At 39.4% G+C, this 27,685-nt stretch overlaps 2 protein-coding genes across 3 annotated transcripts in view; one reads left to right on the top strand and one right to left on the bottom strand.

Moving 5' to 3' along the window:
- The window catches only part of txndc16 (thioredoxin domain containing 16), a 106,497-nt gene that overhangs the window by 75,152 nt on the left and 3,660 nt on the right, over positions 1-27,685 (top strand). Inside the window, exon 21 of one of the 2 annotated variants that reach the window (XM_078932561.1) lies at positions 8,421-8,554. The exons of the other annotated variant lie outside the window; for it this stretch is intronic. The gene's annotated coding sequence lies outside the window, so the exon portion shown is untranslated. Of the gene's footprint in view, positions 1-8,420; positions 8,555-27,685 lie in introns of those variants that run through there. 2 annotated transcript variants of the gene reach the window in all.
- On the bottom strand, positions 5,490-26,869 carry ptger2a (prostaglandin E receptor 2a (subtype EP2)). Its single transcript, XM_011484438.4, has 3 exons — positions 26,674-26,869; positions 18,355-19,311; positions 5,490-8,604 (listed from the first exon to the last, which is right to left on the bottom strand). The coding sequence occupies exons 2-3, from the start codon at positions 19,213-19,215 to the stop codon at positions 8,332-8,334; spliced, it is 1,134 nt and encodes a 377-aa protein (XP_011482740.1). The 5' UTR covers positions 19,216-19,311; positions 26,674-26,869; the 3' UTR covers positions 5,490-8,331.

Genomic DNA, 27,685 nt, shown 5'->3' on the forward strand with positions numbered 1-27,685 from the left:
AGAAGCGCTTCTTAAAGAAGAAATAACAGGTCAGTGAGGAGCAGAAGTCTTGCTTGTTCTCAGGTGTGAATATTTATTTACAAATAAAATATTTAAAAATCATACAATGTGAATTATTTTTCACATTCTGTATTACCAGTCAAACTCACACAATTTCAAGAACCAATATAACATCACAGTGGATTTACAAACTGAAGTCTCAACACATCTCTACATCTTAGTTTCCATGGAAAGTCTTTAGATGAATTATTGGGTTCCAGCAGTACCACAATGACTCTTCTTGCGAATTTGTGTTGCCCTAGTTCTCGCTTTGAGGCCGTTTTTTTTCTTCTTAAAACTCACTCCTTGTGGTTTATTTTCTGACTTCCTGTTAACCAGCATTTTTGTGTTATACGTGCAGCGGCTTCAATGCATCGGCGCCCATTGTCTGCATAGTGAATTGAGACTGCAGACTGCTGCATAACATTCGTCAAAAAGAGAAAAAGGGTGAATTATTTGCTGAAACCAGGGCTGGATATGGACATAGGCGAGGGGCAAAGCCCCACCCCCCCACCCCCTAAATGCCTTGGCTGCCTCCCTCAAATGCGAAATGTGAAAAATCCCCCTTAAATAAAAGAAATAAAAATTATGAGAAAAGATAAATAAATAAAAAGTAGAAAATCACAACATAAGGATGGACGAATACACATAGAAAGAAAAAAAAAAGGCAAGTGCACCCTTAACAGGGCACAAACCAGTGTCCTGCCTGCGCCTGTCCCAAGCCCGGTAAACACAGGGAGTAGTGTCAGGAGGAGCATTCAACTTAAAACTTATGAGACTTATCAAGTAGATCAAAGGCAAAGATAGATATGGAGCACTCTGCCCCCCCCCCCCCCTGTATTCTACATGCACCCCATAGTGGGGCTGAATTCAGGCCTGGCTGAAAGCCAAAGCTTAAACAAACTGGTAAAATGAAACTGGAATTTTACATTTTTGTTAAAATGGGTTTTACTTAAAACCGAAGAACAAATTATGATCCAGTCAAAATAGAAAATCAAGTAAGGAGCAGGAAGCTTTTTTGAGCACAAACATGAACTTTTTGACCTTCTTTCCTCATAACTTAAAGAGTAACATATCTTCATCAGTATAATTTGTCATGTGAAACAACTGGAGGGTAAAAATAGCTTTAAATCTGACACCCGTTTTGCTTATCAGAATATGCTTAATCCAGAAATCGGATTAGCATTTAAAAACTCTGAGGCTAACATGTTACTTCCCTCAAAATCTACAGGAATGACTCACAAAAAGTCCACATTTTTTAACCTAAACTGAATTTCACCGTATCTACTATTGAGGTTTAAAGCTGCATAAAAGCAGATTTATTAATAGTTTTTCGCAGATGCAGAAAACGAGGATGTTTTGGTGGTGTGCAGTTTCCAAACCCCACATTTGCGTGGGTTTATGTGGGCTGTCGCTACTGTCACTTCACACACAAAAAAAGTAAAAACCAAAACTGCATGCTTGCTGTTTTCAGCCCACGCTTGCTGCAGTAAACCCCAGTGACACTGAACAGATTATATCTGCTTAAGTCTGTAGTTTCCCTGATATCAAACTGTGAGGCGTTATCAACTGTTTGCTTTGTTATCTCTAAAAAAAAAAAAATAATAATTTTAGGCTTGAAACAAAACCAGATTCGTGCCTAAAAAAAACGAATCCGATAAAAATGTTGATTTTAAAGTGGGAGGTTTTGAGTTTCTCCCCTTTTTATTCGTAACAACCATCACTAGATGACACATATCTGAATAATCATTTCTTTAAAAAAGAAATAATTAGGAACAGGAGCTGCAGGTTCAAGATGTTTGGACCAGATCATCAAAAATCCTTTCTTTAAGAACAATTTTTTTTTCCCTGATAATTTCCACTAAATTATTGTTTACTTCCCCTAATAACGAAATGTGTGATCGGAAATCAGCATTGTTTTTAAAAGGCTCAATCAATGGAAAATGTTAACATGTTCTCGTGGCATGTCTCTTATGATGGAGGACATACAGTATATAATAAAAAAAAATTAAGATTAAAATTGCATTTTTGAGTGTTTCTTTATTCAAATCGTTGCGAATCAGGAGCAGAAGGAAAAATGCAGTTTGAAAATGAGTGTTTTGTGACATACTGGCCACAATCTCCCTGCTCAGAGCTCTCAGCAACGGGGAAAAGAAGGGAAAGGTGGCGGGGTTGGGCCACCCACAACTCAGAGGTGAACTTTAATGAACTCCTGCCGCTCTGCAGAAATTATGTCATATACAGATGATCTCTATATTCCTGTACATCTCTATATTCCTGTACATCTCTTTCCCTGCTTATCTTTCAGAACACTCTCATTTTTGTATATATTCTTTCAAAATGTGCATTTGATTTTAACTCGTCATTACTGTCTGTACATACTTGTGCCAAACTCCATGCTACTGTGACAAGGAAATTTCCCATTCTTGGGATTAATAAATCTAAATCTAATCTAAATCTAATCTAATCTATAACAACAGTCTTTTTGGGCTAAAAATGGCATAATCATAATTAAAAGACCACTGGGGACGCTTTTACGACAGATCGAAAGATGACGTGGGACTTTAACCCTTGTGCTATCCTAGGCACTAGACCCCACTAGACGGTGCGCTGAACCTTTTTTCTTCAAGGATTTGTGATCTTCACTGGTGTCGGTGGATTACATTTATCCACCTTTGTCATGGTAGGGAGAACACGTCAATGTAAGGGTGGGGTCATCTGGACCCCATAGGACAGCACAAGGGTTAATCAAACTGGACTTTGTTGAACTTGTCAATAAAGTTGTGTGCAGTTGAAGTTGGGTCTAATCTGAGGATCAGGTGGTTGGTGAGAACTCTGTGGACCAGTTTTTCCCCAGATTTTGGGCCACAAATTTGATTAAACCTCATTTTGACCCCTGAAATCTTCATATTTTTTACATATTTATTAGCTAAGAAGCTGCGTTTGGGCTTCCTTTGGTTTGGAGTCTGTGCAGATTGGCGTGTAGAGTGGTGTTTGTGAGTCTCCTGTGTTTGTCGTCTGGGTGTTTTATGCTCCATGAACTGTTTTGGATTATCCTCTAAGGATGTGGTTCTCCTTTTTGTGTTTCTGGAGCTTTCCCACACATTAAACTCATTGGACCTGCTTCCTGGCCTTCAGCGTGTTCCTCCCTGCTCCTGGGTTTCCTCCTAACATTAAGCCCAACATTCACTCCAATCTGGTTCTGCAGTTGTCTAACATGGATTGGATTTCTTTCTTTCATAATGGTGCAAAAGTTGATGTTTGCTTCTGAAACTCTGAGTCATCCTCTAGACGTAGCGATACGCTGCCGCAGCCCTCACACATCCTTCCTTTGACCTAATCACAGTGCAAGAGACCCTGACTTCATTCAGTTATCCAGAAAGGATTAATTAATGAGCTAATCAATTATCTGATTAAACTGAATAAGAGGCATCGTGTTGCCTCATATCTAAAGGACAATAAGTTTTTATCAGTGGGAAATGATTGGAGGAAACACAGAAAAGGCAACGGTAATTATGGGTGATTAGAAATTGAAGTTTCAGTCATGGTCATCAAGTGTGTCATCTCATTATGCCTCATTAAATTCCTTTCCTATTTTTAGTCCATCTCTTAGTTTGGTAGCTTTACCAGCAAAAATTCATTTTTTGAGAGCAAACACTAGATCCAGATGAAGCTCCAGCCATCCCAACAGCACTAAAATTCCAGTTTTTTGACTTCTTGCTCAGTGTGATTCAGATTTTTGACCAAAAATCTTTTAAAAAAAGGGTAAGGTAAAAACAGAACATTTTTAATTAAAAAAAGGACATCAAAAAAGTTCAAATAAAAGGCAATTAATCACAATATGATTGACCAAAACCATTAACTTGTGTTGGTTTTGATATTCTACAAAAAGGGAAAGCAAAAAGTGGGAGATCTCATGGATTGAACATCAAAATTGATTTGAAATAGCAGTTAAAATGCACTTTTTTAAAATTTAGACTCACTGTAGAAGAGCAAAAGCAAAAACAAAGAAGATCTCGTACTTACAAAAAAATTCAAATAAAGTCCAGCAGGATTTTTTAAGCTTCTGTTCAACAACCATTCAAACAGCTGCTAACAGAAGCATTTCTAATTAATTGAAAATAAAATTTAAACAAAATCATGGACATTACTGACATAAAATACCTTGCTGTTTTGCAATTTCTGAGAAAAAAGTGGGGGCCTAGAATGGAGCCCTGAGGAAACCCCACAACTGGTATACCGAGCTGCTGTAAAAACAAAAAATAGTGAATATACAAGTTTAATATTTTCTAAACTAAATAAATAAGTGAAGGCAAAGAGCATGTTTTTGTCCCAATAGCAACAAAAGTCTCATATTTTTTCAAAAATATCAAAAGCCTCTGAGGCGCTTAAGTTTAAAAAAAGAAAAATTCCCCTTCAAATGTATTTTTAGAATAAAAACCCATGTGAGTTGACTTTTACTGCTGTTTATGTTGTGGTCACAGACCGATGGTGCACATAAAGAGTAATCAAATCACCGGAAGTTCTTCATAACCTAAAACCAAACCATTCATTTCTGAGGATTTTTATCTTTGAAAACAAACCAAAAAGCCATAAATGAGATTCAGAAGAGTGTGGAGTAGATAAATCTGTGGTTTTGGACGGGATCTGACTCAAGCTACAGCTCTCACACCAGACCCTGAGGCCACTGATGACTGCTGGACAGTTGGAGGAGGGATTTCATTTGCTGAGTGTTGTTTTTTTAAGGGGTGGGGGAGAGAGACGGGCTTGTGTGGTGGGTGGTGACATCTAACGTTGACACCACTGAATCATCCCCACATAAACATTGAATTAGCTGCCTCTGATCCAGGCTGCTTTAAAAAAAAAAGATGTGGCCGTGCTTTTATTTTTTAGTGAGCAAAAAAAACATTTTCATAGTTAATCTCTTATAAAATTACTAAACAAAAGTTGTTGAAACAGAAGAAACATATAAGGTAAACAATTGATCTAAAATGTTTTTTTCCTTAAAGGAAAATTATGGCAAATACGTTTAATTTGTAACTTTTGCATTTCCCTAAATAAACATTGCAAAACCCTTTTAAATACTAAAAAAATAGCGTTTTTATTGATTTAGATTACTCATCTGGCACAGAGCAAGGTCGCCCCCTCTTCCCCTCTAATATTTTCTACATCAGAAATCTGATCTATTTCAAATAGCTTTTTTTCCAGCACCCTGATTCAAAGCGATTTGGATTAAGAAATATTCAGAAATGCCATTTTAAGGGTAATATTACTTATAGATGTCCACAGGGACATGTTCAAAACACCATTTTTATTAGAGTGGGTCTTTAAATGTTACATACCCAAAGATATTTTTCATGTAGCTATCACAAATTAATAAGCCTTTTTTTCATTTTTACAGACATTAGCTGCACTTTGACATAGTGTAACAAAGCAGGTCAGACAGAAAATTTGCCACATGAGGTTTTAATTTACATCAGCATTAGAGCGGGATCTTTCAGTGCATTTAGATCGGTTTACAGTACTTAAAAGGCATCAGCCACAACTCTGGTTTAAAACCATTTCTTCAACATACATTTGTTTTTGTTTTTCACATATACTCACACCACATTGCGCTAGCCGGCACATGAAAATGTACAAAAAAGAACAAGAACGAAATACACACAAGAAAGCAAGAAAAAATTAAAAGCATATTTGGAACGGGCACAAGAAAATCTCATAAATACGGTAAACACTTATCATAAATTTGGTAAATTCTTTACCACTTTTTAACCATTTTTTAAAATTGTTATAAAAACCAATTTAAACTTCCTATTCGGCTTTTTTTTTTTATTAGAGAACTATGCCCTCAGGTCCCCCAAAAATGGGTTACAGCACATTTTAATGCCACACTCTGAACTCTGTTGAAACATGTTTTGAAGGAAAGTAGTGCTAAAGCAACTGGAAGACAAATAAAATGAGCTGCTTTATTTTCCTGGAAGCTCAGTAGTCGTCTAAGTACTTCCAGTTGATATACTTATGCATCTGGTCAATCTTCTGCTAGAAACCTTTTTTTAAGTGGATCTTTGACCCAAAACAAGAGGATTCATTCAACTTTCCATTTGGCTCCATGTTTTTTTGACAGTGCTTTGGACAATCACACGTCAAATGGGCGTTTCAGGAGGATCCCTTGTAAAGTCAATGGAGATCAAGTGGCACTTCAGATTTAAGTAGATCCTTTAATGTTTTTCTTTCCGGATATCTTTCTAAGAGAAATGCAGGCAGGAAGTGGTGAGAACCACTGATATTTCCAGAAAAGTCTAGCATGAATATAATTGCACACCAATAAAGACACTTTTTTAAAATAATTCTTCATTAAGGCAGATTTTCTTTAAGGTACAATCATGGGTTTACACACGTGATACACATGAAATGAAGTAGGAGCACTGTTTTGCTATGATTAATGGTTTTTTATTCTTCTATAGAGCATTTTCACATTGACACAAAAAAAGTGAGCTGCCATAAGTGTTGATGGTCTGCTGTGGAGAGTCATGGGTTTGAGAGAGCTTAAATGCCTGAAAGCGTTACAAAAAGCTGCTCGTTTCAGTGTCAAACGAGTAGCTAGCGATTAATCATCTTCACCTTTCCTTTGTATCCCGTTTCCAGATGAGACCTTCTCCAAGTGTGTCATTATTGGAGCTGCTTCGGATTTGAGTTGTAGTCATTTTTCTTTATTTTCTTTTTGATTGCTGACGTTCAAAGTGTTTTGGAAAATCCAGCATTCAGATGATAGAAAACCACACCAAAGTTCACTTGCAAACCAACTGAGACCATTGTTTTCTAGTACTACATGGCTGGCATGATCGGGTCATACCACTTCAGAGGTTTCACCCTTCCTAAAGAGATCAGTGTGAACACTAAAACTGCACTTGCAACTCGATATGGGCTTTCCAGGTCGACAAATGGGAAAACCAGTACAGGACACGGTCACAGAATGAGCCCGTAGTGCGAATTGTTCAAGCACATTTTTCTATGGGCATGCTGCAGGCAAAAAGCCATAGCAAAAGGGTAAGTAAGGGTGGAGTAGGTGAAACACCGGTGTGTGGGACAGATTATTTTGCTTTTCGACTCCCCCCTTCCAAATCCTGTGGTCTGCGCAAGGGGTCTGTTGGTGCCCAACTATTAAAAAACAGGAAATTAAACAATCAGAGCGTAGTTTGTGTGAAAATCCTTTGGGCCTCCTTACTTGGACACGCCATGTATTCGCCATTCGGGTTAGGGTTAGTAAAGGGCCAGTACTCGCACCTTACTTAAGACCAGAATTTTGTATGGGGGCACCGTAAGACAGATTACATCATAAGTGCTACAAATACTCCCGATACATTTAACAAACAGACAACAAATCCATTTTCATGTTTGAGGTCACGGTAGGAACCTCACACCTGCGCCCCCCTTGAGATGCGGCCACTTCTCTCTACGGCCCTCCAGACAACCCAAAAACCTGCACTTGTGCGGGTCAACCCTAGTGCACGTGACTAAGGTTTAGGCCAAATTTCTGAAGGCGTCAGCATGGTTTGATTTAATACAATACATGTCAGTATCATCCTACTTCTGTGGCACTTTTGGTTTGGGGTACCTGAACTAGGAGTATCGTGAAGTCTACTTTAGTGAAAATTGCACAAATACACTCTTAAACGTACAAAGGTTTGAAATTGTCCAATAAACCTTCAGTCACTCACAGTGGTCTACAAGATCACTGCTGTCCTACAGGGCAATAATTCCTTGATATGAATAGTATCAAGGACTGTTTTTAAGAGAGAAATTGCTGCCTCTAGGTTTCTTGCGGTTTTCTCCTTCTAGAATAGCTGCAGACTAAAGGTAGCCTGAGGTCCTTAAATCCTTAAAGGATTGCCAATCCTTAAAGGATTTCTTTATGATGAAATAAAGCAGCAGGTATTGATTCATTTGAACAATCTCGACCTTTGCTTTTCTGATTGTTTTGCCTAAGAAAACTGTTTGTGAAGTACCTTTGTATTCTATTTCTAGACCCTTGCTACCAGTTTTCTTCCTGACTGAATGATTTCCTTTTGTCAAATCTTTCTCTAACACTGACACAAACCGTCGGCTCGCTCCTTGAAGCCAATGGCTTTCACTCCCAGCGGCGAAACGGCGAATTAGAGAAGGTCTCAGAGGTTTCGACTGGAAACTCCAACCATATGGTTGCTGCAGACCATCAAACCTTCCCGGAGTGGAGATTAGCCTTTCCATTCCTGTTACCAATAAATATAAATTAAATAAAGTGTCTAGCTCCAGTCAAATGTTTTCCCGAGAAGTAAAGTCCTCGCCGGGCCGCCGTGCGCTGGTCAGTTCAGTTTCCCTAACCAACGATGCTTTACAAACAGAATCCCTGGAGCTTCCAAAGGGGGCGTGGCAGACGGAAAAGAGGAAGAAGTGAACCACGCTGGGCGAGAGCAGGATGAAGACCCAGGGGTCGATAATGGAGTTGATGGAGATGAAACGGAGCGCCGTCAGATCCAAAATGTGAGATTCCTTTTCCCTGAATATGGAGTTCATGTAGACCCGGATCTGCAACAGAGAAAAGTAAAAACTGCATTAACAAACCCAAATTATTAAGAACATTTACTTAGAAAACGCTTGACAATCCAACAATTTCAGCTTCTTATAGACAAAAAATTTCACCAAACGTCATCAAACATTTGCAGCCAGAAATTGGCTGCAAATGTTTGATGACGTTTGGTGAAATTTTTGTCCATCTGTTTCAAAACATCTATTTTATTTACCCGAGTAAAGCCCACTGCACCAAAGAATTGACAGAAAAATTCACTTTTTTGAGAAGTAAGATGTTTTTTTAAACCACTACATTGGGTGGTTTGGTAAGTTTTTGCTCATAAAATGTTAGTTTTAGTGTTAAGGACAGAAATGTACCTTTTTTAGCCACTGTCTCAAAGAGACACACATTTTTTAACATGGTATTACTAGATCATAAAGAATTATTTATCATTACATTTTGCATTCTATGAATACAGCGAGTGCTTATTTTAAAAAACAAAAAACAAAAGATGAGCTTTTCTCTTCAGGAAGTTTTGAATTTTTTTCCCCACCAAAAGATGTTGATTAAAGCAGCCATTTTGAAAAGATCAGGAAAAGCCCTTCTACTGCCCCTAGTGGTATGATGATGAACTACAGGGAAGAAAACATGGATCAAATGATATATCAATTATATACAATGGGTTTTTAAGGAACATTTCCATCATGCTAATGCTAATGAGACAGGGGTCTCAGAAAAACAAGTTTCAAATATAATACGCATATTTATTGTAGCAACTTCAAAAACAAAGAGTCGCTGAGAGGCTGATGCTGGGTCCGGTTATTGGATGACATGCTCAAAAAACCATGAAGCTTTACGTAAGTTCTTATTTGAACTTTTAAATAATGAAAAAGAAAGTAATTAAATCCACTTATTTTATTGTGATCAAAAAGAGAAAAAACAAAGAATAAAAAAAAAACCCACAAAAGCGAAAAAAGTGAAAAAAGCGATCAAAGCAGTCAACAAAAAAACGGCAACCCAGCTCACCCCCCCCCCCCCCCCCCTTCCATCTTACACACAGAAAAACCACAGGTGAGTTCAAATCAATTAATGTCTCCGCCCACAAACATGTGACCCACCAGCTGATTACCCACTCAATGACCTATAATCAAAACATAAACAAAAATAACATACATTTACCCTAAACCAAAGTTAATTCATGCCACCTACAGTTATAGGGTTACTGATTTAGTTTAATCCAGCTCTATATTCTGTAATTCCTCAAAGGATGGGTAAAACGGTAGGAAAAGTGCTTTTAAAAACTTGAATTCTGCTATTTTTATCCAAAAGAAACCAATAAAAATTCACTTGTAAAAAATGTGACCTTTTTTTTTTTTAACCACATCTGCTTCACAAACAACGGCTTCATTGGCGCGCTGAGAACCACTTGCAGATTTCCCCCCTCCTCTCTGTGGCTGAAATAACTCCGCGGCGCAGGCATTTATGGGATGGAACCAGAGGCGGTTAAGCCCCCCCTGGCTGATGCTCAGGAGCTTGGGAACCCGCTCCTCTGTACAATCTGTGGAAGCTGTGACTCGTTCGCCCCTGCCGCTGCTGCTCTCCGAGGGCTCGCAGGTGAACAATATGCAGTTCAATCCCAAAGGAAACGCTGTTTTTAATTTGTATTTTTATATAACGTGATTCCCTTTTAGCCATCCTGCAGATTCTCAGAGTATCTGTAATTTTTTTGTTTTGTTTTTGTTTTTAAGAGTTCATCCAAAGTTAAGATTTTATCTTCCGGCTACTTCCGAAACAAAATATCAGATAAAATGTTCTGTTTTAGTTTTGCCCGGATGGGCTACGTAACCCGACTCCCACTGCCAGACGCTTCCTCTCTCAATAAAAGCCTTAATGTGAAGCGTCTGTGAGGCCTCACACACTCTGTTTCAGTCCATATCTCTATGGCACTTTTGATTGGTCAAAAAATACAAAAAAAACAAAAAGATACATTTGGTTCTCGTCTCCGCTCTCGGTGCAAAAGTCTGGCCTTTTTAAATATTTAATGTGATCAGAGAGACCTGGAGGCGCATTACACTCAAACATCATACTACAGTTTCATGCTGGCAGAAAAATTGAAATATGATCTTACCGTGTGTGTGTGTGCGTCTGTGTGTGTGCAAACTCATGTATCACTTACTTGGATCACCAAGAGAATTTATATAAAGCTCTTGATAAATTATGCAGTTGTAGTAGCACGTTTCTGCAATCTCTGGGGGCAATTATTCCATTTTTTAGGAATATTTAAGGGTATTTATTCATGTCACAGACGCAGCTGGCTTTCATTTAGAAAGTTTTACCAAAAACTAAAACATATTTAGATGAATTTTCCAAAAATTGAATTTCTAGACACATAAATTAAATGGAAATCTGAAAATGACACCACAATAAAAAAAAAACACTGATGAGAAACATCAGCAAAGAAGGTTTAAATCTAAACGTGGATCATAAAGAAAATTCGATTTGAGCTGAAGTGGATTGTTAAAAACCACAGGTGGAAATATTGCAAAAAGCTTTCCCCTCATCATCCTTCCGGGCGGTGAACTGAATCATTTATCGATGTCATGCAGGTTAATGCGTTTGCTGCTTCAACAACTAAGAGAACAGCAGAGGAGGAGACAGACATGAGACCAACTATGCATGACTTCTATGACACAAGAAAGACGTCCATGACCAATGGAAACATCTGGATGTCTGATAAAAGGGTTTTTTTCCCCCTACCAGAGGCAAAAACTTAAGTAAATACAAACGTGCTTTTAAGGCAAAAGAAGAGGATTCCGGTAAATCCATGGAGGAGTCGAACTGTCCCATACTACGAGGCACAGAGAAAAAACTATAGTCATCGGGATCCATTTAAAATGAATGAAAACCAGATTATAAACGGGGGGAAAAAAAGAAATCGAAAATTTGAAAACAGTATTTAAAGCAGTGTTTTTCAACCTTTTTTGAGCCACGGCACACTTTAACCTTGACAAAAATCCCGCGGCACACCAGCATCCCAAAAAAAAAAAAAAAAAAGCAGAAACTCATAGTCTGTTTTGATCTACAGTCCCCCCCCCCCCCCCCCCGGCAATCTGACGTGCATTTTTGTGATAATTGTGGCAGAAAAAGCAGGAAGTTGCAGATGTTTTTCTAAAAGATGTAATAAAAGTTAAGTTACATACAAGCTGTATGTTCGTTGTGTTTTCAAGACGCTGTCCCTTTAAGCCAATGCATCATGGGAGATGTAGTGTAAAAACTGCGAGAAAACGGCAGAAAGACTCGCGTCTCTGAGCTTCATGGTTTTGTTCACTTGTTACACGGTCTGATACCGGATTCTGTGGAAAGCTACACCGCTAAAGACGAGCTTTAGCTGGTGTTTTTGTCGGAACTGACTTAGTTATGAGCTAATTTGGAACAAGGAAGTGGAGACTTTAACCACTTCTGATTGGTCAGACTGATGACATGTGATTAAGCCTTCAAGAATGATTGGTGGAGTCGTGGAGACAGTAAAAGCTGCGGGACTTTTCCTTACACAGTTATAGCTGCAGCTATTTCGCGTCATTCTTATCAAAATGTCTTTAATAGAATCAAATAAACACAAAGAAAAAAGTATTTTATGATCGTTTATATTCCTAACTACTCAGTGTTTTATCAGGACCTGTTTGGATGAACAAAGAGCTGATTTCCTGGAGATGGTTAATGTTTTTAGATCAGTTAATGAGGGCAATTTTCCACGGCACACTTGACCATCTCCCACGGCACACTAGTGTGCCGCGGCACACTGGTTGAAAAACACTGATTTAAAGTATATTCAGAAACTCTAAAAAGAAGAATTGTATATTTGGTTTGGCAGTTGTTGCTGTTTTTACAATTTGTACAATTTACGATTAAAAAAAATAAATTTTGACAACGGCGGGTTGCATAAGGAATCGAGCATTTGCAGTTGACCACATATTTTTTGTATATATTCTATTTTTATTATTATTGTGATTATTATTATTATTGTTATTATTATTAGTAGTAGTATATCATATTTATTTATTTATTATGAATCTCATTTTCGATAATAATTTCAATAATACTTGTAATTATGATTTTTAATAATTTAATATTCTTAATAATTTAATATGAATGTCATTTTTTATGTCCTTTTTTGATGTTATATATATTATTTCTGAATGTCGTTTTTTGCTGCCACAGAAACTTCTCCATTGTGGGATTAATAAAGTCATCATCTATCTGGATTTAAAAATACTTTAATTAAAAAAATACAGAAAACATAAATTAAAAAAAACTTAAACTACCAAATTAAAATTCAAAAGTAATAACGCACACTTCCGAGGCAATTAACCCGCTTATACCATGGTCACTTACAAAAGAAATACATATTAACCAGTTTTTATTCCTTCATTCTTGTTTTTTTTCGATTTGGATCACTTTTTTCACGAAAAGCGAACTATTTGTTACGTGATGCAGGAGTATTGCCGCTGCAGTCAAGATTCGGCGATATATATATGCTAATCGTCCCGATGGATGGGTTGAATAAAGCATCAGTTCAGAGAGAAAGTTCACCTCTTACCGCTTGTTTTTGTCCAAATTGTGAAGCAAAAGGTTGTTTAAAAGAAGCCGGCGCAGTGATACAAAACATTTAAGCTAGGTGACCGGAACTTCTTTTTTCACCGTGTGGTTATCAGGTTTTAACGCACACCCAGCAGCCAATCAGAATTGGGCATTCACCCGGACCATGGTATAAAAATGATATAAAAATCCTTTTGAATAAAGATTAGAACCTTATTTAATTTGACCCCAAAGGCATTGGTTTTCGAAAAACCCCAGTTTAGCTTATTCAAAGTTGAATCGTCATGTAATCAGCGAGGCTTTTATAGCTGTAATTTCACGATTTGTGCATCAAATTTGTGTCCGCCTTGACGCTTGTCCAAAAATGGGTTCATGAACTTGACGTGATCACCGTCTGTGGGAGGAGCTTTCAAATTCTTTGGTGTGCGGCCCGAAACGTGAATTGCATTCATTGTGAATCCATCTTAATTGGACCAATACAACACCTAACTGCACCTTGAATGCACTACTTAGTATTGGGGGTTTTGCTGTTGTTTTTCATCTTATTAGCTGAAATCCTTTCAAATAAATGTGTATTCTTACTATCAGTTCCCTGGATCTTCAATACCAACAGGATTTCAAAATTTTACATATGATAAAAGGGTTTTAAAAATGCTTCAGAGCACTAATACAAGCTGAATAAATGAAAAAAAAGAGCAATACGCAGACTTTTTTTAATTTAATGCAGAGTTTTTAGATTAAGAAGCTATGCAAAGACCTACTTTGACCTCCTGTACTTGTCGTTTGTTGTTTTCTTACTTTATTTTTCCTTTAAAGCCATCACCTTCTACCTAGTAATGTTCTCTCCGACCGGGCAGCGTCTGTTTGTTGTGAGTCTTTGTGAGCGCAGACAAATGAGACAGGACGCAGAGTTTGGCCGCCTCTGCTCGGCTGAAGGTCACAGCTCTGTGTTTGGGAGCTGAGAGGCAGCAGCTCTCCAGACGCCACTTTGGTCCATCACTGCCGCCTTCACTTAGAGTTGCAGCGTCACATGCCGCCAGGAAAAAACAACATGATCGATTTCACATCTCATGTCCAAAGTGACACTTAAAAAGTCATGCAAGCACAAATTTGTTGTTCGTGGACTGATGGTAAAAGTTATTTATTTAAGTTATTTTGCTTATTTATCATGACACAAAAGATTTTTTCTATAGCATTATACTGAAAAAATCTAAATCATGTATATTTAATTTCTGCTTAAGATTGCAATCTTAAAGCTAAATCTGCTTTTTTTTTGGTGCATTTTTACAGCGTTTTATTGCACAGACGGTACTTTTCTGTCATGGTTGGTGCTCCTTGTTAAACCCATGAGCTAATGCACTAAAAATCTGTAGCTGCTGCACATTTGTACAGAGCTGCTGCAAAATAATCTCTAAAGGTTAGCGTTTTATAGCTGTGCTTTCTGGTGCAGCTCCCTCTCATCAAACAGACAGACAGGATGTTTGTCTCATGGCTCAGTTTAAATGTTGTGTTAACAAACACTCCAGACTGACGCTCCCCACACAATGAGAAAAAAACCTACAGAAAAGATATTTTTATTAGCTGACAATTAAAAAGAAGTCAGCTTTTTTTTAGTTCAAACAGGCTGCTTGACTCAGTCTGCAGAGTTTGTGCGTTTGCTGACTTTCCGTAGTCTATTTATGGTTAAAAACAACAAACCATTTGTCCACACTTATGAGAACATATTATTTAGTTACAAAACCTTTAAGCTAAAACGTTTAATGTCGGAATGATAAACCTCTTTGATAGAAAGCAGAACACAGGAGGTTTAACATGGCTTCCTAATGAATCTTTTGACCTGTAATGCGGTCTTCATCTGCACGGCCAGAGTCGCTGATTAGCCGGTCCATCTTGACCCGTCAAAAGTCATAAATGTGACGCAACGCGTGATTCATGCATGCAATTAAGGAGCCAGATACCCTCATCCTCTCATTAGGAGCTCAATCCAGACCGTTTCCTGATGACATTACTGATCACATCACTGACAGTAGGAAAGACACTGCAAAGATGTAAACGTTTCCGTCTATACAGCTTTATTTGTGTGTGCCGGAAGATCGTTTCCCATCTTATGAGCTTTCCTATGAGAGATTTCCCGAACAGAAAACTTTAAATCTGGTGATCAATTTATCTATTTAGTTACTTAATGCATCCAGAAATGTTATACAAAGCTATTTTAATCGCCTACCTTATTTAAAGCAGTTTTAAGGTCTGCACATACCAGGTGCTGATTCTAAAAGCACGTAAAAACGCAGGAAAAACGGCACAAATCCAAAGTTCAAACAAAAAAACAAAAACAAATGGGTACTTTTAGTTATAATGACCTCTTTCATTATAAAACGTCATTCAATGTGAGGGGATATTGGAGTAGAAACTTTAAAACTAATTAACTGAAAAAGTAAACTCTTTTCCTCAGCATTTTGTGGGAGGGGCTGAGTTACCAGCTTCATCAGCTATTTAGGAAGAATATTTTCTATTCGTGCTATAACTTACTATAGTATGGATCACAAGTTTACAGTATGTATAATGTGGTTATAGTACTACTACAAGGAAGAAAACAATAATAAAAGCATGAAAATGATTACATTTAAATTTCAAATGTGAGCGACCTTGGGAGCATTTCGGGCAGTCAACTCCGGCAGGCTTTTACTTAGGCCACTCCCCTAGGGCGGGTCAGTTAATCAAATCACCTGTGCAGCATCCTATTTAAGTCCAGGTGTGTAAGTTGTTCATCCTTCTTTACTGCAGCACTGCATTCTTTGCCCCACCCTCCTCCCTGGCTCCCACCTGTGAGCTCCGTTAGGGGTAGCTATTACCCAAAAGTTTATGGAAATTTGTCTCATGGAATTGCACAGAGTCTTATGCCAAACTAAAGGAATGTGAAATGCCAACTAAAATGTGTAATGCCAATTATAAAGGAATGAGAAATGGCAACTAAGAGGAATGGGAAATGCTAACTTAGAGGAATGGGAAATGCTTACTTGGAGGAATGTGAATGCTAACTTAAAGGAAAGTGAATGTCAAAGAATGTGAAAGCAAAACTAAAAGATGTGAAAATAAATACTATTACTACTGCATGAGTTGTCTGACTGAAATGTCCCTTTAACGCTCCTGTTATGTTACGGGTCAAATTGACCCGGGAACACCATTTCTGTTCCTCACAAATGAACATAACAGGAGGGTTAAAAAAGTAATTAAAAAACTTCTAAAGTAAAAATCAATTATAGTACATTAGGATATTTATAGTAAAAAAGTATTAAGAGTTTTATGTCGACATACTAGAAATGCTACAAATTTTACATACTTGCGTTATTTTGGGATGAATTAGGAAATTAGTCATAGTAATCGAAATTTTACGTTTTGGCTATTTATTTTCACGCAATAAAAGTTATTCCTTACATTTTTAAAGAAACATTATGTAAGTCCAATTTTTTTATGCCATCCTACAATCATATCTTTCTTGTATCTACATTTACTGTTACGACTGTGATACATTTGATGATGCTGGGACTTCCCGAGCGAATACAGTGCGGCAGAGGAAACGGAAACTTCGATTTTCTGATCGTTGATAAAGATCCACAAGTATTTATCCGACAGCGACTTATTTGAATTTCCAAATTTGACGGCAAATATTTCTGTTATTTTGAATTTTACACCTGTGCCCCTCGGTGCGCATCAGAGACAGATCTGCTTTAGCATTTCCTGTTCGTAGCTTGGCGACAGAACCAAGCAAGCGCTTATGGTATCACTACTTAAAATCACCATCTCTGCGTGATGCAGAAAGAGCAGCGGTAAAAACCTCCTCTGGGTGACATTCATACATTTACCACATAGATTTATTTATCCCTGCAAAAGATCTATAACCACAAAGCTGTCGCATCTTTCTGACTAATATAGTTTTTTGTTTTTTTTTACTTTTAAAAAAATATTTGACCAAATATTTTAAGCTGCTAATCTATTTCATTCTTTTCATTTTTATTTAATGATGTTCAACTGCTGTGCTCAGCAAAAAGAACCTCTGACTGCCTAAATGTGTAACTGGATTAAGACTTTTATTTTGAAAAGAACACTTCCTGTAAAACATTGTTTGTTTTTTTCAAAAAGCACTTAATCAAACTTTGTTTTTTGAATTTCCTTTTCCAAAAATACATTTGTGAAATATGATTTTCTCCCATTTAATGCTACGTTCAAACTGGGCATTTGACACGTGTTCAAGCTCATGCTAAACATGCTTTCTTGAATGCTCGTTTAGCCCATGGTGTTCATCCTGGACAACCAGGGAGAGGCTTTCTTCTTTTTCTTTTTCGACTGTTTACTAGTGCTTCTTACAGTTGGAAGAAAAAATGTCAACGTGGTGCAAATCTTGCAAATCTTGGCCCAGGCTGTTTCTTTCACAGCTCTATTCCAAATTATGAAAGAATTGCTATCATATAATTCTGGCCGGGCACAAATTGCAATTGTTAATTTCTCCTCCATGATCATTTTTCAAGCCATTGGGAATTCTGTGAAATGAAAAGAGACACCGTCCATATGTCACCGTCAAATCCAGTTGGTTTAACTTTCAATGCACGTTCAATGGAAGCACGTCTTTTGCACGTAGAGCCCGAAAACGGTCGTAGAGGCACGTAGAGCCGTGCGTGAATGTGAGAGTTTTGAACGCCGAAGCCCGAAACACGCGTTTACGTTGACGTTTCATTGAAAGTGGTCGCTTGAATGCGTTTTGCCGCGGGCGGCCAGGGGTGAGCTGCGGATTTGAGATATTTCCCTGTTTCAACACACCTGATTTTAATTAACAATCATCATCCCCACAGCACCAAGGTCTGCACAACTCTGCTGATGACAGTCATGTTTGTCATGGTTGTTAAAGCAAGAAAACACCAAAAAACCTGCAGGGACACTGGCCCTCGAGGACTGGAATTACCCACCCCTGCTTTAGGCTAATGCAGCAGCATAGTTGAGTTTGTCGACCCAATTGGCCTGCTCTGAACCTCTTTACTTCAAAAGACGACCCCAGCCAGGACAAATCCATATTATTCCTGTGGATCCTGTTTTACTTTCAACTAATTTAGTCCTCTGCAAACTTTAAATCTGATTAACTAATCAAAAAAAACAAGTTGTAAGAGCTGGCTTCTTACCACAAGCGGTAGTGTGCAGATGATGAATATGATGGTCATGATGAAGATCAAGATGAGATGCTCCACCTCCTCTGCCATGGACACCAACTTGCGGTGGCTGTTGGACCTCTTGGCCAACGTAACGATGGATCCTTGCCTTTTGCGGCGCTGGTACATCATGAACAGCTGCTTTACCACAAAACCATTGCACACCACAATGGTCAGCACCAGCACCAGCATTACCGTGGCATACAGGTTAGCGTAGGCACGGTGTTCGGGCTCCTTTGGGTTCATGTCGATGAAACACCACGTGCCTGGGCAGTACTGCACGTATAAACCGAATTTAAAGAATGGAAGCAGGCAAAATAATGTAGAAAAAACAAACAACAGCGGTATTATGATGTAAGCCCATTTCTTGGTGACGTGGCGGCTATACAGGTAGGGGTACCCTATGGCGAAACATCGATCCAGGGCTGTAGTAAAGAGGAGTGACAACGTGACGAGGCTGAAGAAGGTCATCGTGAAACCAAAGTACTGACACACGATCGGTTTGCTCACAGTGACCGTCTGGTTTAAAGTCAGGTTGTGGTAGGTTGTGGATGACAACAAGATGAGAGTGGTGTTGTAAGCGTACGCCACCAGCACGATGGGGCTGGCCAGGCAGGTCCCGGTCAGGTCGGTCACCACCAGAGCAGTGATGAGGATGTGAAACAGCGCACTGTGCTTCTGGCCGTCCTTCTTGGCCTGCCGGCGTCGCCGCAGCTCCAGGATGACCAAGGCCAGCCCGTTGCCGAAGATGCCTGCAGCGAACATGATGGCGCTGGGCACAGGGGTGTGGCTGGGGTCGATATGGGACTTGTTGTGGCATGAGTCATTCAGCATAGTCAAATGTTGACCTGGGTGATCAGGACACGAGTTGTTGTTTTTTTAATAAAAAGGCCTCAAAAGTGAATGTCCAAGTGGTTATCTGCATCCATCCTGTAAAAAACAAAACAAAAGAAAAATTTGTTTTTAATGAACAAATGTCGTCTGCAGCTGCTTTGTAGCGTCATGTCAGAGAGAAGCTAGCCAGGGGTTTGCTGCTTTTGCCGTTATTTTGACGGCTCAATTTGGACACTATTCCCGCCATACACAACCGGTCAGTTTACCCTTGAATACTGGAGCTGTAAAGAGTGCTGTAACTCTTCGAATATTTACGAAACTAATGTAATTCCAACGGATTATGACACTGAGAACAGCAGCTTTGCGGTAAAGTGTTCAGAAAAAGCCAAAAGCTGCTTTAGAATCAACTGGTTAACATTAATTAATTAACAACTACTATAAAGCGTTGTGTATCAGTGCCAAGCTGCTTTTGTCAACATTAGAATCCGCTGCTTTAGGTTAATTGCTTAAACCCTCTTCTACTGTACGATGTTGCAAATCGGCATACAGCTACTTTACAATCAGATGCTTTTTGTTAATTGCGTAAACACTACTACTGTGAAGTGTCACATCTTAACACAAGGCTGCTTTTCCGCGTCAGAACCATTTGGTTTACTTTACTTTGCTTAAACCTTCTACTAGTGCAGTGCTTCTCAAATAGTGGGGCGATGCGATGCCAGGGGGGGCGCGCAGTAGTGGCGGTTTTAGGCAAAGGTAATACGGGCAATTGTCCGGAGCGCAAATTTAACGGGGGGGCGGTGGTGACAGCGGCTCAGTGAGTGAAAAAAAATCTGCGCCAATATGGATTTCCTATTATCTGTTATATGACAGAGTTTGGAACACCTGTGAATTCCCGTCCATGCAGGTGCGCGTTCCCGTCTCCTGTCACACGCGGCTGCGTTTGTGAGAACGAAAGGGGAGGGGTAGTGTGGGCTCAGGCTGCCAGGTGAAACGGCGCATGCGAGCAGCCTCTATTGCACAACACCAGGATCATCGCATTTACATTACTCAGCTCATGCTAATAATGTCATTCTTTATTAACCATTGTAGACATTTTTTGATGACGTGTCTTTATTTTCCATCAATGTATTCTTTGTCTGCCTGTGGTTTAGTCGGTGTCAGTATTTGATATACAGACAGCGGGTAATCCAGGAAAACAGCTGCACTTTTTGACATCATAAATAAACAATCCATCATTTAGAAAAAAAATCAGCACAATGTTTTTTATCTGTTCCTTCAGACTAAAAACGGTAAATATATTGGTGCTGCTGTGTTAATGTTTGAGATCAATTTACATTTAATATTATTTATTGATTGAATTATTTTTCTCAGCATCAAATGGTTCAGTTGGTCAAAATGTTTCTAGTTTAAATAAAGACTGACAGGCTTTTTTATTTCAGGCACTTTAAGCTTCTTTTCTGTTTTAGACTGTAACAGGGTTTCTGTGGCAAAATAAAGTTAGTATGTGTTGAAAGTGGATTAATATTGTTTTTTTCCTTTTTTAATTGCTAAAAGATACAATTTCAGGTATACTTACTCAATTTTTATAGATACATATATTGTCACCGCGCGAGTGAGTGTGTGCGTGAACTTATATACTTGTGTTTTTGCAGCATATTTTAAGTTCATTTAATGATATTTCCTATCATTTTCATGCTGATGATATTCAGCTTTATGCGTCTTTTAAACCTCAGGATGTTTTTAAATACAGATTTTACGCAGATGTCTGGATTCAGTCAAGAGTTGGATAAATAATAACTTCCTCCAACTAAATAAACCCAAAACTGAGGTCCTAGTCGGTGCTCCTGACAGTTGCATCCCCCAGATAGCCCTGTGGGTTGGTCCACGTGCCTTCTTTATCAAGCCCTCTGTCAGGAACCTCGGGTTAACAATAGACCCGGTTTTATCTCTTGACTCATGTCGGGTCACTTGTTCCTTCTTGTTTTTATCAATTAAAAACATTGTCAAACTGAGTCCAATTGTGTCACGTTCTGAGAAGGAGATGCTCATCCACGCATATTTATCTTTTCATCTTGATTATTGCAACTCCATCTTCACAGGTTTGAGCAAAAAATCTCTAGAACGGATCAGAGGTCCCCCAATCTACCTCTGCACCACGGCTGACCCAAAATGTTGCATATCGGCACAACGCCTCTTTTCTCCACTTCAGAATCTGTTAAATTTACATTATTTATGTGAACAACTGAGGAGTTACAGTTAATCAAAGAACGTCAACACTGGAGCTACAGCTGTGGCATTAAAGGGTTAATGGATAACCCAAATAATAAACAAAACTACTTGAGTTAAAAATTTAATCTAGCCACAGGGGTTGCAAGCCAGTAACTTCTGTGCCGGTCCCAAGCCCGGATAAATAGAGAGGGTTGCGTCAGGAAGGGCATCCGGCGTAAAAAAAATTGCCAAAATAACCATGCGAATCATCCACAACACTTTAGACATACCGGATCGGTCGAGGCCCGGGTTAACAACGACCGCCACCGATGCTGTTAACCTACAGGGTGTCGGTGGAAATTTGACTACTGTTGGTGGAAGAAAGAGGGGAGGCAGAAGGGTCCGTGGCCAGAGAGAGAAGGGAAAAGGCAGGAACATAGGTTTGAGAATAGGGACTCTTAACGTTGGCACAATGACAGGGAAAGGCAGAGAGCTGGCAGACATGATGGAGAGAAGGAAGGTAGATGTACTGTGTGTGCAGGAGACAAGGTGGAAGGGCAGCAAGGCACGTAGTATTGGAGGAGGATACAAACTGTTCTATCATGGTGTTGATAGGAAGAGAAACGGGGTAGGAGTGATTCTGAAGGGGGAGTTTGTAAACAGTGTTCTAGAGGTGAAAAGAGTCTCAGACAGGATGATGAGCCTAAAGTTAGAAATTGAAGGGGTGATGGTGAATGTAGTCAGTGGGTATGCGCCACAGGTTGGCTGTGAGTTAGAAGTGAAGGAGAGATTCTGGAGTGAGTTGGATGAGGTCATAGAGAGTTTTCCCAGAGGAGAGAGAGTTGTTATTGGAGCAGACTTTAATGGGCATGTTGGTGAGGGCAACAGAGGTGATGAGGAGGTGATGGGCAGGTTTGGTGTGAAGGAAAGGAATCTGGAGGGACAGATGGTGGTGGACTTTGCGAAGAGGATGGAAATGGCTGTAGTCAACACTTACTTCCAGAAGAGAGAGGAACATAGAGTGACATACAGAAGTGGAGGTAGGAGTACTCAGGTGGACTACATCCTATGTAGACGAGGTCATTTGAGAGAGGTTAATGACTGCAAAGTGGTGGTAGGAGAGAGTGTAGCCAGACAGCACCGCATGGTGGTGTGTAAGATGACTCTGGAGGTCAGGAAGAAGAAGAGAGGGAAAACAGAAAAGAAGACCAAGTGGTGGAAGCTACAGAATGAAGAAACTTGTGAGGAATTTAGGCAGAAGTTGAGGCAGGTCCTGGGTGGTCAGGATGAGCTTCCAGAGGACTGGGAAACTACAGCAGAGATTATCAGGGAAACAGGTAGGAAGGTGCTAGGTGTGTCATCTGGAAAGAGGAAAGACGGTAAAGAGACTTGGTGGTGGAATGAGGAAGTACAGGAATGCGTCCAGAGGAAGAGGTTGGCTAAAAGGAAGTGGGATGTAGAAAGGACTGAGGAAGGTAGACAGGAGTACAAGGAAGCGCAGCGTAAAGTGAAGAGAGAGGTGGCAAAGGCCAAACAGAAAGCTTACGATGAGCTATATGACAGGTTAGACACAAAGGAAGGAGAGAAGGACTTGTACAGGCTAGCCAGACAGAGAGACAGAGATGGGAAGGACGTGCAACAGATAAGGGTGATTAAGGACAGAGATGGAAAGGTGCTAACAACCCAGGAGAGTGTACAGAAAAGATGGAAGGAGTATTTTGAGGAGCTGATGAACGAGGAAAATGACAGGGAAAGAAGGGAGGAAGATGTGGTTGTTGTGGAGCAGGAAGTAGCAGAGATTGGAAAGGATGAGGTTAGGAAGGCTCTGAAAAGGATGAAGAGCGGAAAGGCCGTTGGTCCTGATGACGTACCTGTGGAGGTATGGAAGTGCCTAGGAGAGACAGCAGTGGAATTTCTAACAAGGTTGTTCAATAGGATTTTAGAGAGTGAGAAGATGCCTGAGGAATGGAGGAGAAGCGTTCTGGTCCCGATCTTTAAGAACAAGGGTGACATGCAGAACTGCAGCAACTATAGAGGAATAAAGTTGATGAGCCACACAATGAAGCTGTGGGAAAGAGTAGTGGAAGCCAGGCTTAGGAAGAAGGTGGAGATCTGTGAGCAGCAGTATGGTTTCATGCCCCGTAAGAGCACCACTGATGCCATTTTTGCTTTGAGAATGTTGATGGAAAAGTACAGAGAAGGTCAGAAGGAGCTGCATTGTGTGTTCATAGATTTAGAGAAGGCGTATGACAGGGTGCCGAGGGAGGAGCTGTGGTACTGTATGAGGTCGTCTGGAGTGGCAGAGAAGTATGTCAGAGTAGTTCAGGACATGTATGAGAGAAGTATGACGGTGGTGAGATGTGCTGTAGGTCAGACAGAGGAGTTCAAGGTGGAGGTGGGACTACACCAAGGATCAGCTTTGAGTCCTTTTTTGTTTGCTATGCTGATGGACAGGCTGACAGACGAGGTAAGACAGGAATCTCCCTGGACAATGATGTTTGCGGATGACATTGTAATTTGCAGTGAGAGTAGAGAGCAGGTGGAGGAACAGCTAGAGAGGTGGAGGTTTGCTCTGGAAAGAAGAGGTATGAAGGTCAGTCGTAGTAAGACAGAATACATGTGTCTGAACGAGAGGGATCAAGGTAGAAGCGTTAGGTTACAGGGGACTGAGGTGAAGAAGGTGCAGGAGTTTAAGTACTTGGGGTCAACAGTTCAGTGTGATGGGGATTGTGGAAAAGAGGTGAAGAGGCGAGTGCAGGCAGGTTGGAGCGGTTGGAGGAAAGTGTCAGGAGTGTTGTGTGACAGAAGAGTGCCAGCAAGACTCAAAGGAAAGGTGTACAAGACAGTGGTGAGACCAGCTCTGCTCTATGGGTTAGAGACGGTAGCAGTGAGACAGAGACAAGAGGCTGAGATGGAGGTAGCGGAGATGAAGATGTTGAGGTTCTCCTTAGGAGTGACCAGGTTAGACAGGATAAGGAACGAGTACATCAGAGGGACGGCTCATGTTGCCTGTGTCAGCGACAAAGTCAGAGAAGCCAGACTGAGATGGTTTGGACATGTTCAGAGGAGGGATAGTGGATATATTGGTAGAAGGATGTTGGAGATGGAGCTGCCTGGCAGGAGGGCAAGAGGACGGCCAAAGAGGAGATACATGGATGTCTTAACAGAGGACATGAAGTTGGCTAATGTTAGGGTAGAAGATGTCCATGATAGAGTGAGGTGGAAAAGGATGATTCGCTGTGGCGACCCCTGATGGGAAAAGCCGAAAGAGAAAGAAGACTTGAGTTAAAAATTTAAAGGAAAGCACAATCATCTTGGCTCCAGTGACTAGCTTTTTTCTTCAGGATGCTCGTGTTATGTCTTAAGTGTTTGAGTCATTTAAAGTTTATCAGATAAAGCTAACTAATAAAGAGTGATCATGCTGAATCGGTTCTTTTTTTATTGCCTTAAAAAACTGTTTCCTGCCAACATATCAACCAATATCGTCTTTAAAAACATTTTCTGGAAAAAAGAGAATTTATGGATTCTGTAAAATAGGTGTCCGTTTAATCTTTTTGTTATTGAAAATATAAATTATCTAAAGGTCCAGCACCTAAAAAAGACTTATTTGTACACATAATTAAATCAGAAATGACCAACTTTGCCAGAGGTTTTCTTAACTTTGTAGGCGTTTGAGTCATTTCAGTTTCATTTATCAGCTTGAGAGAAAACTGAAACTTCCAGAATTTTTAAAGTGTGCCGTTGACTTTGGAGAAAAAACATCGACCAGTTTTGTTTTTCAACTCACTTTTCACAATTTAGAATACAATAATGTTACTTTCTACTTGCAGCCTTTCTAACTGAATGTGATGAATGAATTTGTTTTCCCCAAAAGGGAACAAGATTTGAATATTTTTTTAAACATAAAAATAGTTACAGATCTCGAAAAGCTGCCCCACTGTCAGGTTGTGGGATGTGAAAGCGAACATGTTGCTCTTTTGCTGTCATCAGCTGACGGAATGATAATTCAGATGGGAGCTCTTGAAGCGTTTCCCGATGTCATGCCGTGTTCTCTAGGAATTTAAATCCGAGAAATAATTCACTTTTACGGCGATGATGTGTCATTCTTCTTTGCTGCCTCACTCAGATCATGCAAGCGTCATCTCTCTGGGGATTTATAGCTAACGACAAACAGCCCACAAAAAGATTTTAAAGCTTTTTGAGATGGTGATCAATGCCTTCATAACCGCAAGAACTACTCAAATGCTTTACATGGGGAGGTGGTTTCCCTGTTGCTCCACTGCATTTAGTGAAAAATATTGCAGACCCAATAAAGATTTAGACATTTAAAGATTTCTTTTAAAAAGTATTTTAACGTCTATATAGCCTCCCATCTCTCTGTGCTGCACTTAAGCGAAACCACAAACAGAAGCAGTACAAAAACTTCCCTTTTTATCTTTACTATTACATATGTATGTTTGTATGGTTTTCCACTGTTGTGATGATTTACTGGACTTGAATTTAGATGAGCTAGTAATAAGGGGTTTATCTAAATGTCAAAAAGGCTTTGAAATGACTCTGCACTTTCTATAAAAAGCCCTCACAGATGACAGTAGATTGGATTGCAGCTGCTTTGTGAGTGATTTATGGTAGATGTTTCCAGCTGTGACTTGGATCGCTACATTTTTATTTATTTATTTTTGTTTTAAAAGTAGTTGTGCAACCTTCCCCTTTAGATACTTAACCTAAATTCACCCATAAACCCCCTTTTTTTTTTTTGTAATGAAAGGTTAACTTAAATTCTCGTTCATTATTGTGCTCCAGACAAGAAAATGAAAATCATAAAACAAAATTTTTGTTTGTTTATATTTGTGTTTTTTCCTAAAACACACACATATCTATCGGTGCGGACCCGCACAAGTTTACATTCCACGTCTATTCACATATGTGCACACACAGGCAATGCAAACAAACCTGCACACACTTAAATAAAGGTGGCTTCAACAAGTAAGTTAAGCTTAAAGTCTTTATTTACTTTGACTGCTAAGATAAATATTTAAAACAAGTTGAAGTTCATATCGTAATTACAGAGAAAAACAAACATAAAAAGAAACTAACTTTAAATGTAAACATTTTGTTTCAAAGATACAAATACAATACTTTAATAGCTCAAACTACTATTTAACAAACTGTTTTGATTAATCAAAAAAAAGCATTTATTTTGTGAAGTCAATAATAACTAATTAAAAGCGCACGAGCCATTGTCCTCACCTGTTCTTTAAAAACCGCGCGCGCCTTTATGTCCTTGTCGTAGAATCCAAGTCACGAACCGAGCCCGCGAGACTTGACCCGGTCCGTGTTCCGAGCAGAGCCGATGCGCCGTCAGGTGTGGACGCAGGGAGAGGCACGCGGCGAAATGACAAAGAGGCGGGCATGAACAGGCACGAGGACCGCGGTGACGTCACTCAAGACGAACACACCCACCGTGGGTTGAAACTGCGCAGAATAATATTCCAGGAACTGATCAGACTTGTGTTTGCTGCATAACTGCAGTCCAGCACGAGTCAAACTAGGAAGTGTTCGTTTTCCTGTTTTATTTAAACATTGTTATGAAAGGTTTGTCATGTGTGATAGATAATAGATGATATCTACTACTCTTTTAACACAAAATTTCAACAATATTTCATGTCAATTCCAAAGTGTTATGTCTCAGTCAAAAAGAGATTTAGTTGAAAAAAAATCACAAGGTTTCTAAAAGAAGAAAATAAATACAAAGCTTCTTGTCTTTATTATTTTACTTTTACAAATTCTTGAAACATTACAAAAGTAAATACCCACTCTGATCATCTTTTCATCGATATAAACGCTTTCTTTTAATTATGATTATGCCATTTCTAGCCAAATTTCAAAAAGGTTTTGAAAGACATCGTTTCTGCAGAACGGCAGTACCTCATTAGAAATTCTCTGAGTTGTGGGCAGAAATGTTGCCACAGAGCAACCCCGCCCCCCTTACCCTTCCTTGTTATATAGTGGAGATGAGCATGGAGCTTGCCGCCACGTCAGCATATTTCGACATCACGAATATGCTCTTCATCTGCTCTTGATTCAGGATTTGAATGAAGACATATTCAGAATTGCAATTTTGACCTTGTATGTCCTCCATCATCTGAAACATGCCACAAGAACCTGTCAGAAACATCAAAAACACAATAATCATTGGGGTGGCTCTTTAAGGGAAAGCACTGTGCTAAACTCAAACGTGTCTGTGTGGTTTAGTCAAAGA

This window comes from Oryzias latipes, chromosome 2 (genome assembly GCF_053564925.1).
Source record: "Oryzias latipes strain Hd-rR chromosome 2, Olatipes_Hd-rR_3.1".
Classification (NCBI taxonomy): domain Eukaryota; kingdom Metazoa; phylum Chordata; class Actinopteri; order Beloniformes; family Adrianichthyidae; genus Oryzias; species Oryzias latipes.

What these genes read in the sequence shown, in the direction of transcription:
- ptger2a (XM_011484438.4), bottom strand. Translation starts at nt 19,215, where the DNA reads ATGCTGAATGACTCATGCCACAACAAGTCCCATATCGACCCCAGCCAC. An exon ending in TCTGCACACTACCGCTTGTG is followed by an intron (nt 8,605 to 18,354) that starts GTAAGAAGCCAG and finishes TCTCTGTTGCAG; the next exon opens with ATCCGGGTCTACATGAACTC.